Source organism: Schistocerca cancellata, chromosome 1 (genome assembly GCF_023864275.1).
Source record: "Schistocerca cancellata isolate TAMUIC-IGC-003103 chromosome 1, iqSchCanc2.1, whole genome shotgun sequence".
Lineage (NCBI taxonomy): Eukaryota > Metazoa > Arthropoda > Insecta > Orthoptera > Acrididae > Schistocerca > Schistocerca cancellata.
The window spans coordinates 730,753,456-730,769,414 of NC_064626.1; the positions used below are offsets into that span (position 1 = coordinate 730,753,456).

The 15,959-nt window shown below is 39.7% G+C and overlaps 1 protein-coding gene across 1 annotated transcript in view; it reads left to right on the forward strand.

Annotated features, from left to right (window-relative positions):
* Positions 1-15,959, forward strand: part of LOC126098652 (carnitine O-palmitoyltransferase 1, liver isoform-like) — a 201,462-nt gene that overhangs the window by 94,691 nt on the left and 90,812 nt on the right. Inside the window, exon 4 of the mRNA XM_049910601.1 lies at positions 11,585-11,879. Within this exon, the coding sequence (XP_049766558.1) occupies positions 11,585-11,879 (295 nt within the window). The remainder of the gene's footprint in view (positions 1-11,584; positions 11,880-15,959) is intronic.

Below are 15,959 nucleotides of genomic sequence, written 5' to 3' on the forward strand. Positions count from 1 at the left end.
AAACATCGTGACTGATTGCTTAACTCTCCACCGCTCAGACTGCTACAGACTGCAGCTACAGCATTTATTGGCTGAACTTTCCCCAAGACTGCACATTACCCAAATCCCAATGCCTAGCACTAAGTTAACACTGTCATGCAACAACTCTTAGCAGAAGCCAAATCCTCCATTTCACCAAAACTCCAAAAAGTTTCTTTTGACACCATGTTCACAATCTGAGGCATCCTGGAACAAATATGACCACTGTTTTGTGGTCATTGATTAAAAAAGATGTCCGTATATGGGCATGTTATTGTATTCGTTGCTATAAATGCAGACTGGGGTAAAATGTGCTCACTGACATTGGACAGTTTAAACAGTGTCTGGCAGGATTTGAACATCCACATCTGTGATAGCTACAGGTATCTTTTCACAGTGGTGTTCAGCTGTACACAATGGATGGAACCTATACCCATTGAGGACATTTCTGCTGAGACAACAGCAAAGACATTTGTTGCCACCTGGATAGCAAAACTCATTTACTCTTTCCACACACTACAGATGAGGGCCAGCAATTCAAATCTCTTTTGTTCCAAGAACTGTCCAACATGTGCAGCATACAGCATCATCATATGGTAAGTTACCATCCCACCAATAATGGATGGTAGAAACGTGACACAGTTCCTAAAGGCAGCTCTCATGTGCCACAGGGAGATATGGGCCCCTCGGTCTTTTTAGGCCTCCGCACAGTGTACTAGCCGGACATTGGAGCATCAGTAACAGAAATTGTGTTTGGTGAACTTTTACCCATTCTGGCAGACTGTCTCACACCTGCACTGCTGCCACCTGCAGCGGAACTGCCACAGTTGGTTCAACAGCTCCAAGACAACATAGCCAAGATCTGTCATCTACTTGCTTCGCATCATGGCAGATGCCCCAATTTTGTTCAGTACACTGTGAGTGGATGTACTTGCATTATGCTCCACACATATCTCATCAAACTACACTCCACCCACTGAATTTTGACCCTTTTCCAGTGTTACAATAAGGAGATCACACCAATGAGATCTTGCATCGGCAAAACTGCAAAGGTCTCTGTTGTGTGGGTCAAACCAGTGTGGGTCCTCCTCCTACAGGACATCATGCCAATACTGCAAGCCTTACTACGTATGGAGACATCTGTGCAGACATCACCTAGTTGCAACTTCCTCCATCAGCTAACAGCCATTTCACTGCCACATGCAGTAGCTGCCCCATAGTCAGCAATCTGCACAAGAGCTGGCCAGCAAATAGTGTTTTATTTTCCTTGCATTCCATGTTCTTTGCATGATGAGGCTGTGGGAATAATTAACCCATCAACCGATTTTAGGGTGTGTTTCCTCTGGTACAGGAGGTATCTTAGAAGTTACTCACAATGTTATCAGTGGTCATTAGTGGATGTTGATGTGTTGCAAAAAATAAATGGTACTTCTGTATACTTCAGTCCTATGTAACTTTTTTGTGTGGTATGTAAGCCTCATCCACTGGTAGATTGGACATGAACTCAAAAATAAAGAGGCATGTTCCAAATTTATTGTCAATCAATTAGGACATCAATAATCTTGCAAAACATAATACTAGGAAACTGTGTTCATACCTGTTGCCTAATGACTAAACAGCCCAGATATGTTATAGTGTACCATGTAGGTCTGGATCAAACTACCAGAACCAAGTATTTGTGTGGCCTTTGGTTCTGAGCCATATTTTATAACAATATACCTCTAGCAACTAACCGCCAAATCCAACAAAGACAAATAATGTTAAGAGCTTCTTAAGAGTGTAGTTTTCCTGTTCAGTAACTAACAAGAACACCCACAGAAACAGTAATATTTCAAAATGTACTTAATTGTAATTGGCATTTGTCAATTCACATGTGAGCTAAGTAAGGTTGACTGCTTACCCCAGCAGCAGCACGGTAAGTAGAATGGCCACTGTGGATTTAGAGGTTGTGAGAGAGGAAATGTTTTTGGGACCCTCTCTTAAAGTTTTGAAAGGGAAAGTAACCTTTGGAGCTGGTCAAGCTAGAACACAATGATTCTGGTGTGATAAGTGGCTGAGCGCACAAGCAGAAAATTTATTGGTTTTCTTAGTTTACACAGGCATTTATAGGTATACAGAAAAATTGTACTTTCTTTTTCTTAAACATAAAACAAATAATCCATAAAACATTACAATCATGCAAATTTATAAGAATGTTGACTGAAGTTCTTAACTTCACAAGTTTCTTTTTTTTAATGCATCAGAACCAATAACCTGTTAAAAAAACTTAATATAATTCAAAATATTTAAAGGTAATTATGAAAATCTGAATTACCCAAAATTACCTTTTCCTTAAATGCTATAACCAATAATCTAAAAAAATTAAAATCATCCAAGGTATTTAGAATAATCATTGAAGCTCTAGATTGCCCAAGTTTTCTTTTCTTTAAACATTAAAACCAATAACTTAAAAAAAATATAATATTCCAAGGTATTCTTTTTAAAACAATTAAGCTGAAGTTCAAAATAACTTTCACATAATTTAACCATAACTGGCTATAGGGATACTGACATGTGATTAATCAATTCGATTATCATAAAACCAGTGTTAGGATAGTTATCAGAAAAACCTATAACAAAATTTAACTCCAATTTACAGAAGCATAACATGTGCTGATGCAGTTGCACACAAATCAACCTTTCATCAGTATCAGATACATCAGTAAGTGGGTCTCTTTACTACATTCCCAAGCTAAGAACAATCATTGCAAACGACAAACTATCACTATCAGTCTTAACCAACTTTATGTTCACCTGCCTCTTGAACATGAGACATTTTGTAACAATATGATTTAACATAGCTTTGTGATCACAGAAATTTATTCACCCCCTTACATGTAAATTTCAGCCAGTGGAACCTGAAAACATATATTCACAATTATGAAGTGCCCTGAAGCTGACATCACTTCTCTAGAATACCATGCACATAATTCAATATGATTTGTCAGACCGGAAAGCATCCAACAGAAAGGCATCTCATTAGCCACATGTAACATGGAAATTTGCAGAACACTGCCAGGGTACAATTTCATGACACTACAGCTAATGATAAGCCCAATCCACTTTTCAGTGCTACATGCAATATGATGTGTCCCAAAATAAATGGGAAAAATGCTCCTGAGACTTGCCAACCGAAAATAGCTAAATTTAGAGGATGACCCAGCTTGCGACTGGATTCGATCACAGACAGACAAATTATTGTTCCAGTGGAGGTGAATGATTCAGTTCAAATTCCAAATGCCAATCTCACCAAATTCAGCAGCAGTTTAGGCACTAATTCTGATGTGATGCACTTCTCACCATACACTGACTAAACAGCAACCTCTGGGCTGCCAATCCATCAAATACACAATGCTACAGCACTTGCCGTGCTTCAAGTACACAACTAGCATGCGCCTTGCCTTCACTACATGGCTTACTCCACCTTCCATCATCCAGAGTGCCAGTTACCTAAGGCTTGTCCAGCATGTGCTTAAAACTGCTATTCCTGTATGGCATATCTGGCCACAGAACAATTTTTATTTGCATAAAGGCACACTGATGCTAGAAATCAATAATTTGGACTGCTGGAAGCTGTAATCAATCATGGTACTTTTACTTGGTAACAACCACACAAATCTAGTAAATGCATCTGCAATGACAAACAGATATTGATTACCATCCATAGTGCATGGAAGCAGACTGAGATAATCTATGAATAATTTATCCATTGGTTTAAATTGCCTGGTGGAACATAAAATCTCTTTCTTTACATCTGTATCCGCCTTTATTTCAGTTTTGATCTTGTGCACACCCAAATGCTCTCAGCACAAGGATTGATGGATGTAAGTGAAAATGGCAGGCACCAGTTTTTGCAGGACATAAATCTTTAACCTGTCATTGTACTTAGTACAGTAACACAACTGCTACATGTGCGAGAAATAGCCTTCCACCTCATGTCCTCCCTTCAACTGTCCAATAACTGGATTTAAGTCCTGATCTCTATGTTGTTCCTCCCCTAATTCTCCAAACAGCTCAGGAATCTTGGTTAAAGTAGCTGCCGCCACTATTCCTACTGGATGTTCCACCACAGCTTCCACAGGAGGTGGGGCTGAGATAGTCTCGTTTGGATCTTCCATAACAATATCCTTGAACATACAACTCAGGGCATTCACCACCTGATTGTGTGTGCACCTAATATGTTCAACATTTAACTAAAAGGCTGAAATTTGAACTGCCCTGTGGGCTACTCTCCCAGTCTTACATCTGCACACCAGGACCCAGCTTAAGGCTTGATTATCTGTTTCTACATGGAATCTTCCATGTTCAAGGTGGAATCTAAACGTCCCCAAGGCATACAAAACTGCCAATGCTTCAAGCTCATATACAGAATAATGAGTCTCAGGTCCTGATAACGCCCTCAAGGCCTAAGCTACAGGCCTACATTATCTCTCTTGCTCTAGCAAGAGAACAACCATGACACCAGAATTAGATACGTCTGTTTGTACGATAAATGGCAAATTGAAATTAGGAATGCCAAACACAGGGAAATTACTCAAGGCACATTTCAAGGCCTCAAATGGCACTTGCTGTGAGTCCCCCCATTTTTATCTTTCACCCTGTTAACGAAGTCAGTTCTGGAGAGCAACAGTTTTTACCATTCCAATGAAATGAACTATGTTTTTTTTCATTCCATTGTCTAGGAAACTTGTAAATTGCTTGTGTTCTACATTGGCTGACATTCATCCTTTCGGCAGATGCAACATACCCTAGGAAGGAAATCTCTTCCCACACTAACGTGACCTTAGAGGGTTGCATGGTCAGCCCAGCTTCCCTAAGGCGAGTCAGAACTTGCCTGAGGTATTCTAGATGTTCTTGGAAGTCCAAGCTATATACCACTATGTCATCCAGATAATTGAAGACGCATTTAAACTTGAGATATCTTAATACTGGACCCAATAAACAGGACAGCTCTGCAGCTCCTGTAGCCAAGCCAAAAGGTACCTGTTTAAACCCAAATAGTTTATAAATGGTACAAAATGCTGTTATCAGCTTAGACTGTTCATCAGATAGTATGCTTGATTTAGATCAAGAACAGTGAAGATCTGTGCTCCACTAAACCAAGTAATGCAATTTTTTAGGTCAGGAAGAGGTACCAACTCCAGTGCTACCTTTTTATTCAGAGCCCTGTAGTCAGCTACTGGTTTAGACCCAGAGGCATTAGGCTTGGGCACGAGTAAAATAGGTGCTGCATGAGGCAACACAGATGGCCTAATCACTCCATCTGTTAACAACTGGTTGACAATCTCATGCAATTCCTGCATTTTGGGTAGCAAATGCTGATAAAATGGTCATCTCACTGGTATATTATCCGTTAAACTGATCTTACAATGTATATCATTAGTTACCCCTAACAGATCAGTAAGAACCTGCAGAAACTCCTTTAATAAACCAATTAATTGCTGAGCCTGGTTGGACAGTAAATGCTGAACATCGAATGGATTTTCTTTAGTTTGAATCTGACCCACTATGGAAGAATCCTGGTGAGCACAAAGTGGAATCCTTTCCTCAGACAGAAATTTAAAATACAACCCCTCGCTGGAATAATCTAGACAGCACTGGGTCTCTTATAAAACATTACATCCTAATATTGCTGTTGCATAGACAAGGCTTGCTCTCGCAACTTAGATATAACTTCAACCTTCTTAACATCCCCATTTATTGAATGGACTTCATTAATCCTATTGACCAAATGATATAACTTCAATCCTCTTAACATCCCCATTTATTGAATGGACTTCATTAATCCTATTGACCAAATGATCTGCCAGAGCATGCAATCATGTGAGCTTGGCGCAAGAGGGGGAGGAGCCTTCCACTAGGGCAATACCTTTCTGAATGATGACAAGCAATGATGAATATGCTGTACTTGCAGCACTTACCTCCTTGACTGTCTGCAAGGTGATGTTTACAGACTTCTCCAATATCCCCTGCAGCCACTGGCATACTTCCACAGTTGTGTCCTCCTCGGATGCCTTTCTAATCAAGAGCTTGTACTGCAAGCAATCCTTATGTAGATACTTTAGCCCCAAGACACCTCATGAATCCATATTAAACCAAAGCTGAAACCACAAAAACTACAAACAGTACCAGAATAAAACAAAACACTTCCTTACAGTTCTAATACAACATAGCTTAAATACATCAGTTTATGCCTGTGTTAAACTTTGTAATTATGCTCTGTGCTAACATTTGGGATCTTTTCTTAAGGATTTGAAAGGGAAAGCCGGCCGCGGTGGTCTAGCGGTTCTGGCGCTGCAGTCCGGAACTGCGGGACTGCTGCGGTCGCAGGTTCGAATCCTGCCTCGGGCATGGGTGTGTGTGATGTCCTTAGGTTAGTTAGGTTTAAGTAGTTCTAAGTTCTAGGGGACTTATGACCTAGGATGTTGAGTCCCATAGTGCTCAGAGCCATTTTTTTGAAAGGGAAAGGTAACCTTTTAAGCTGGTCAAGCTAGAACACAACAGTTCTGGTGTGATAAGCAGCTGAGCACAGTAGCAGAATATTTATTGGTTTTTTTTTTTAGTTTACACAGGCATATACAGGTACATATGGAAATTTTGTACGTTCTTTTTCTTAAACATTAAGACAAATAATCCTTAAAACATTAAAATGAATCATGCAACATTTTTAGAATATTGACTGAAGTTCTAAATTTCACAAACTTCCCTTTTTTTCTTTTCTTTTTTTCTTTCTTTCTTTTTCTTTTTTCCTTTTTTTTTTTTAAATGGCAGAAACAGGAACCTTTTAAGAAAACTTAAGATCATTCAGAATATTTAAAGGCAATTACTCAAATTCTAAATTACCCAAAATTTCCTTTTCCTTAAGCATTAGAACCAAAAACTTAAGAAAAGTCCAAGATATTTAGAATAATCACTGAAGCTCTTGATTGTCGAAGTTTTCTTTTCTTTAAACATTAAAACCAATATCCTTTTTAAAAATTAAAATCATCCAAGATATTCGTTTTGAAACAGTTAAGCTTAAGTTCAAAGCCACTTTCACATTAGTGCACCATAACTGGCCATAAGGATACCAATATGTAAATAACTTAATGGCAGATCAACTGATCCGGTTGTTAGAAAACAAACATTAGGATGGTTACCAGAAAAAACTACAACAAAATTATTTACAATTTACAGAAGCATAACATGCAGCTGCACACAAATCAACCTTTCATCAGTATCAAATACATTGGTCCATGTATCATTTTACTACAGTCCCAAGCTAAGACGAACACTGCAAACGACGATTTATCACTGCCAGACTTAACCACTTACATCACCCTGGCTCTTGAACATGAGATGATTTAGGATAATACAGTTAAATGTAGCTCTGTAATCATAGAAATTAATTAACCCCCCTTGTATGCAAATTTGGGCCAGTGGAACCTGAAAACATGTATTCACCATTACAAATTGCCCGAAGCTGAGATCACTTCTCTAGAATACCATACTCATAGTTCAACATAGCCCAGAAAGTCTACTACAGAAAGGTATCCAATTAGCCACATGTAACGTGGAAATTTGCAGAACACTACCAGGGTACAATTTCTTGACACTACAGTCAATAATAAGCCTAATCTACTCTTCAGTGCTACATCCAATATGATGTGTCCCAGAACAAAAATGAAAAATTCTCCTGAGACTTGCCAACGAAAAACAGTTTAATTTAGAGGATGACCCTGCACACAATCAGAGTTGATCACAAACAGATGAATTAAGGTTCCAGTGAAGGTGAAAGATTCAGTTCAAATTCCAAATGAAATGCCAGTATTCACCAAATTCAGTAGGAGTGTGAAGCACTAATTCCAATGTCATGTGCTTCCTGCCATCTGCTGACTAAACAGTGACCTCTGGGCCTCTGACCCATCACACAGACAATGCCGTAGCACTTACTGCACTTCCATTACACAACTAGCATGTGTTTGGCTCTCACTACACGGCTTACTCCACCCTCTGTCATGCAGACCACCAGTTACCTTAGGCTCACCTGGCGCGTGCTTAAAACCACTATCCATGCCTGACATATCCGATCACAGAACAATTTTTACTTGTATAAAGGCACACTGGGCAAGAAATTGATATGGTCGCATGTATGCACTGCAGAAACACAAACCAAAAATCATATGACTGTGTGAGCTTTATTGTTTGTCTTCAAGTGCTGACAACTCACTGGCATGCACATCTTGTAGTGATCAGTTGCTATGGTATAAATTTTAACATTGAAGCAACATGCATTCATGAATGCGCATAACAGAGATATTCATACTCAGGTGCCGTACTTATTTGTATCAGGGAATATAAAATTAAATTAAGACTTACTTAATACCTCATGCAGAATGAAAATAAAAAAGAAAATGAAAGACATGGTTATGGCCTGAAAGAAAGAAGTGTAAAGTATAAGCTAGGGAGAGAAATCTTAGTATTTGGGAAGCAGAAAGTATGAGCAGGACATTAGAGTCAGAATCGCACCTGTGAGACAGGCAGAAAAGATTCTTAGCTGTTGTTTTGAGGATAGAATTTAGAAAGTGACTTGTAAAATTCATGATACATAGCTTGGCCTTGTATGGAGCAGAATCATGGACACTGAGAAAGTAGGAAGAGAGGAGAATTGAAGCTGTGAAATCTCAACACTGCCCAGAATGGAGCTGATCACCTGGACTGATAAAGTCAAGAATGAAGCAATACTGATACGATTGGAGGATTTTGCTGACAGTGAAGAATAGGTTGCTAAACTGGGTAGGACATAATTTGAGACGAGATTGCCTTCTGATAGAGGCAGTTGTAGGTTTTATTATGGGGAAGAGAGAGTGGGGAAGAAGAAGGTGCTAGATGCTGGATGATGTCAGTAGTCCACAATGGGGTTACCAAAGAATGAAGGGGTTGAAGAAGACAGAGAAACATGTAGGATTATGAAGTCTAACGTGTCACAAGTGGAAGAAAAATGACATCCAAAAAATGAAGTGTTATGAATGATGCTGACTTTTAATGGTAAGTACTTGGGGGCCACAGCCATCTCATTGCACCCTTAATACAGCTATTATATTGGGGGCTCATAATGTACTAATTTATGTAGGTTACCAATTAATAATAAGACCGGTGCCATCTCACAATGTCAGTTTTGGGTCTTGAGCAAAAATGTTTGATGACTACTGGTCTAGATTACACATTTACTCTTGAACATAACTGTTAGGATGATTGTGATCAATAACAGTGAATGAAGCATCTTATTCATATAATATATAGTCTGAATAGAATCATGAATTTTTTAAATTTATGTGTGGCTTAAGTGAATGCATAAACAACCAACATTGATATAATTAACTAGGGAGAATTATATTGGAACTAGACTATTCATACACATCTTGCTTATTGCTTGCATTAGATTGACACAGACTTTTTGGTATGAAAAATGTTACAAAATGATATTTTAAAAATTTGGGAGATTTTAGAGGATGCACTTTGGAAAATACTGCAGCAAGGAACCTGTAGCTGGAAATGTGAAATAAAGTTTCTATAGCAGGAGGAGGTATTTGTCTTCCTGTCACTTGGATAGCTACCATTCCATACACTGACTTTACATTGTTGTTGAAGATGAAAGACCGGAAACTCACAGCTACAGTAGTCTACCTAAGTATGTGTATAGAAAGTTGTTTACTTAGTGTTTGCCATCTTTCAGTTTACCCATTCCATCCACATGTGCTGTACTCTCAACATGCAGCTAGTCAACATGAACCACTGTGCAGTTGTCTGATTATTGTGCTTTATGTGCTGTAGTTAAGTTCTGATACCATGAAGGCAATTACACATTTGGAGAACTTACTGAAATGCATTTGAGATATGGTGGAGCTCATGGAAATGCCAGTGCAGCTCTTCAATTGTATGCAGGAAGATTCCTAAATAGGTGACTTCCTAGCATCCCATAATTGACCATGTTGATCAGGATTGTGTGTGTGTGTGTGAGAGAGAGAGAGAGAGAGAGAGAGAGAGAGAGAGAGAGAGAGAGAGAGGAACTGTGTCAGATGATGCACATCAGGTAGGTGCAAGGAGGAGGATATGAACCCCCAAATTTTAAAAAAGACATTATGGAACCTGTAGTTGCCAATCCTAGATCAAGCACATGTGCAATTGCATAAATAAATCACATAGACCATGCTCAGTGCTCGGCTATATCTGTTCTGCAATTGACCAGTTAAAACTATAGGACAGTCTCATTTTGAACCATGGCAGCAATTCTCACAGTGGTTTCTTCATTGTTGTGCTGCTGTCCCTAATTTTCCATACCTTGTGCTGTTTACTGATGATTCCCCTTTTACAAGGGAGGATGTTTTTAATACCTGCAATAGCCACAAGTGGGCTGCTGAAAATCCATACACTAGCCATACAAGAAGTGACATCTTACCAGATTATTTAGACTGTGAATGGTATTTGAACACCTCTAGAGACTGCCTTGCTCAGACCTGTATAGGATGTTCCCTTGAAAGCGCATGTTTGTTTGTGGTTTCAGAATGATGGTGCTCCAGTACACTTTGATAATCAGACCTGGGAATATCTCATAGACAACTCCAGGGAGAGAGTAATCATAAGTAGATGCTCAATTCTTTGACCCATGCGCTCCCCTGACCTCAGTTCATTGTGTACTCAACACCAGAAGGAACAGTACATTTTCTTATTGAACACATTTTACAGCATCAGTACCATCAGAGGGGTCTGTGGAATCTTACAGAGAATCACACATTATGTAGTGAAGTTGGCAGTTCTCACACTGAACATTTAATCTAAAGTAGTGAAGTCACAGATCTGGTTTAAGGTATTTGACTGTACTCAACTGGTTTGTCAGTAAAAGTTTCCCAAGCTACACTATTCTGATATTTCATTTAACATACCAAAAGCAAAGAAGGTGCATAGAAACTTTATTTCACATTCCTCACTGTAGGTTCCTTATTGCAAAATGTTCCAAACTGCACCATCTACAATTTTTAAAATGTCATTTCGTAATACCCTGTAGAGGTTAAATCATTTAACTACCTACTAAGTGCACAAAACATAAATATTTGTAACTGTATATGTAATGTTTCATTATAGACCAGAGTGATAGGCTATCCTAACCTTCTGGCTAGTATTTTCTAAGGAATTGAAGGGTAGCAAAATGAGAGCATCACCTATCATCTGCTAAAAAATGATCTCAAGCTATGATCTTTAACAGATCATATAATAGTAATGTCATATTAATCTCTTTTTCAGGAACAATTTGTTATGGAAAAAATGAAACCACAAAATGATATCTTGTTTAGTCAGCAAATATTTATCCAGTTGAATAAATACAAATAAGGTGATGTACCAAATGCAAGGGCATAGGAATAGTGACATTTCAGTTGTGGGGACACAAATTCCAAAGGGAAAAATTTGCAATTGTATTGATCACAGTTCACGTAAAAGATGTTTCCCTGTTTTTGAAAACTAATTTCTCTTTTGTTATTTTTCATTGTAGTGGAGTTCAGAAAGGCTGGCAAATATTGTGCAGTGAAGCTGCTGTATGCACAGTACTGGGAGTGGGCTCTTGGTCAGTTCTTGTATTAGCTCTGCGTTACACTCTCAAAGCCCTTTTCACATATAAAGGTTGGATGTATGAGGAAGGTGGTCGTGGTCGAAGTGTGTCATTGGCTACCAAACTGTGGCTTCTCAGTGTTAAAGTGCTCACATTTGCAACAAAGCCCTCACTGTATAGTTATCAAGGGGTTTTACCAAGGTTACCAGTGCCTCCCTTGAATGAAACAATAGAAAAGGTAAGCTGTATATTAAAGTATCATATTACATTTAAAAGACTTACTTTTTGTTGCAGTGATATTAAAAAAAGTCAGTATTGGTCAGGGTGTAGACTGTTATATAGTCATAAAACACTCCACAGAATTAGATATTATAAATGACGTAAGTGGTTTGGGGCACCAAGGATTGACAGATGACTTAATCTTCACTTTAATGCTCTTCTGTAAATTTATATTATGTAGATTTGTTTACAGAATTTGCATTCTATAAATCTATATATTTATAGTATAAGTCATCTGTGCCTCAATAAATGTTTCTGTAAATAAAAGAAAATTGTCATGTGGATAACATATCAGATGAGCTCTATACTATAACAGTGTTAACAAAACTCATTATTAAAGTTACTTGATCAACACTAGATATGACTGGACATACTAACTCAGTCTTACAGTTCAGACATATGTACAATAAAATACATACAATAGTGAAAACATAAGTTAGTATTTAATTTCATAAATAATAAAGGAGGTATTTAATGGCTTACTCAGGGACAGGAAATTTCTTAAGAATAATAAAATTAGTTAAGACACAATGCCACTATCAAGTTTCATTGCACATTATAGTTGTTTCACACATTTTCTACATCAGTGTCAAAAATGTCATTAACTGAATATGTTGAAATTTTGTTTGTACCTATTCAAAATGTGCATATCGTGCTTAAGAAAGCAACAAATTAAACATCGTCAATGTCACTACTGGAAATCGGACAAGTGCTTTGGTTAACTGACATCTTGAGATATTTCAGTTTCTGCTCTTAGAACTAATATAACTTGGTGTAAGAAAGTTCCTGTAGGAATTTATACTTTATTTTAAAGGAGACTGAAAAGCAGAAATGATGAATTGGCGGTAGGCACACACAAAGAAAGAGAACTTGCTAGCTTTTGGAACTATCCTTTGATAAGCTAGAGTAAAATGCACACACACAAACACACACACACACACACACACACACACACACACACGTGAGTGAGTGAGTGCACTCATGCGTCTCTGCCCCTACATAGTGCTGACTGGACTAAAGTGCCAATGCTTTGTTTCTCAGCATGTGCACTAGTTGTGATGGCCATATTTTTGGGTAGGATGGGTAGAGGGAGAGAAAGGTGGGAGGCAGGGAGAGAGACTGGGGGTAGGTGGATAGCAGGTTGGAGGGTGCAGTCAGTTTGCCTGCTAGAAATGAGTTAGGCAGTGATGGTATGTCTAGGCATGTAATGCATGATTGTGGGTGCCACTGAGGAGTGGCATATATTGCAGGCTATGTGGGGATATGGCTTGGGAGCGAGTGACAGGACAGAGGAAATGGAAACTGTTGGTTAGAGGGGACAGTGGGTTATCTGAGATTGAGGTGAGGACAATTACAAGAGCAGAGGATGTGTTGTAAGGATAGCTTCCAGCTGTGTAGCTGAGAGAAGCTGGTGGTGGATGGACAGATCTATATGGCCTGAGTTGTGAAGCAGCCATTGAAATTGAGCATGTTGTGCTTCGCCACATATTATGTCACCATGTGATCAACTTCGTTCTTGGCAAGAGTTTGGTGGTGGCTGTTCATTCTGGTGGACATCTGGTTGATGGTCATACAAAAATAGAAAGCTGTGCAGTGTTTACAACATGGCAAGGTACATGGCAAGGCTGCTTTCATGGATGGTCTGGCTTCTGAAAGGGTGGGTAGGATAAGCTTGCCACAGCACTGGAGTAGGAGGTACTGGTTGAGTGAATTGGGCAGATCTTGCACCTTGATCTGCCACAGGGATATGATGCAACACTACTTTAGGAGGCATGGAAAGCATCTTGGGTAGAATGTTCCTCATTTCAGGACAGGATGAGAGATTATAAAAGCCCTAGTGAAGCATGTAGTTCAATGTTTCCAGTCCAGGATGATATTGGGTGACAAGGGGCCACTCCTTTGTAGCTGATTCTTTTGGATGGTGAGAGGATCACAGTTGTGTCGGGATATCACATTAGAAATATTTGTAGATTAGGTTTGGGGGATATTTGCCTGTGTATGATAACCTTTGTGACACCTTCAGCATACTGGCCAAGCGAGTTCTTGTCACTGCATATATATTGTCCATGAGTGACAAGGCTGTGTGGGAGGGATATTTTGGGGCTAGATAGGATGGTCCAATTGTTTTGATTGTGATTATTGCATCTACTGAATCATCAAGTAAATAAAGTAGTCGTAGTGATGGCAGAGCAATAAAAATTAGGGTCATTGCTGGTAATGCAAGATGCAGTTACTGTTGGTGGTTTGCAGATTTAATGTGGACAGAGATGTGGAGGGAGCCATCAGAGAGGCGGAAACCAAAGCTATGGGCATGGGAATCCCTCATGCCCATGGCCTTGCTGCTATCTAACGCTACCTCTCCGAACATCTATCATATTCCAGACCCGCTACCTCACTCCTTATACACCTTACCAATGATGTCTTGACCATCAACTGTGTTTCCTCTGAAGTGAAGGCATGCCAATCTGTTTATAGGTCATCTACAGGAAACTTTTCTTAGACCTCCCAAAACTCCCAGCCTGTAGTCTGGTTCAAGTTCTTTGATGGTATCTTCATGATGTGGACTCAGGTCCAAGACACCCTACCCACATTCTTTCACAACCTCAACAACTTCTCTCCCATCTCTGATGGCTTCATCCACACTTCTGCCCACATTAAACGTACTAACCACCAACAATATCTGCATTTTGACAGCTGCCATTCATTCCACACCAAAAATTTCCCCTCATGCAGCCTTGCTACTCATGAAAGACGTATCTGCAGGGATGATAACTCCCTTTCCCAGTATGCTGAAGACCTCATGAAAGGCTTCACAGGCAGACAATACCCACCAAACCTAATCAACACACAGATTTTCCAAGCCACTTTCTCAAACACCCCCAATCCTTCCACCATGCACAAGAATCAGCTGCAAAGTAGTGCCCACTCCATCATGCAGTATTACCCTCGACAGGAACAACTGAACCATATCCTTTGTCAAGGCTTTCATCATCTCTCATCTGCCCTGAAATGAGGGATATTCTACCCAAGATTATTTCCACCCCTCCTGAAGTGGTGCTCAGTCACCCACCCAACCTACACAACATCCTAGTCCATCTATATGCCATTCCCATTCCCTTGGCAGACCAAGGTGTAAGACCTGCCCAATCCATCTGCCCAGAACCTCCTACTCCAGTCCTGTCACAGGCCTTTCCTAGCCCATAAGAAGTCGAACCACCTTTGAAAGCAGTCATTTCATACACCATCTCTGCTGCGAACACTGCATAACTTTTTATGTTGGTATGACTACCAGTCAGCAGCACACCAGGATGAATGACCACCACCACAATTTCCAAGAACAAAGTTGACCACCTGGTGGCACAACATGCAGCTGAGCACAACATATTCAATTTCACTGGCTGCTTCACAACTTGGGCTTGGGCCATCTCGAGCCTTCCTTCCACCACCAGCTTCTCAGAACTAAGCAGGTTGGAGTTATCCTTAAAACACATTCTCCACTACCATAATCATCCTGTCCTCAAGTAACCCACTGTCCCTGCTTCCTTCACCCAACAGTTTCCCCTTCCTCCATCCTGTCGCCACCCTTCTAATTCACATCCCTATGTCACTTCAGTGTGTGCCGCTCCCCACTGACACCTACAGTTGCACATTACATGCTTAGCCAACGTACACAGAAGTGCCAAGGAAACTGGTATTGGTATGTGTATTTAAATACAGAGATATGTGAACAGGCACAATATGACCCTGAGGTCGGCAACGCGTACAAGTGTCTGGTGCAGTTGTTAGATCAGTTACTGTTGCTACAATGGCAGGTTATCAAGATTTAAGTGAGTTGGAATGTGGTGTTATAGTCAGCGCACGAGTGATGGGACACAGCATCTACAAGGTACTGATGAAGTAGGGATTTCCCTGTACAACCATTTCATGAGTGTACCATGAATGTAAGGAATCTGGTAAAACAGTGAATCTCTGACATTGCTGCAGCTGGTAAAAGATCCTGTGAGAATAGGACCAATGATGACTGAAGAGAATCATTAAA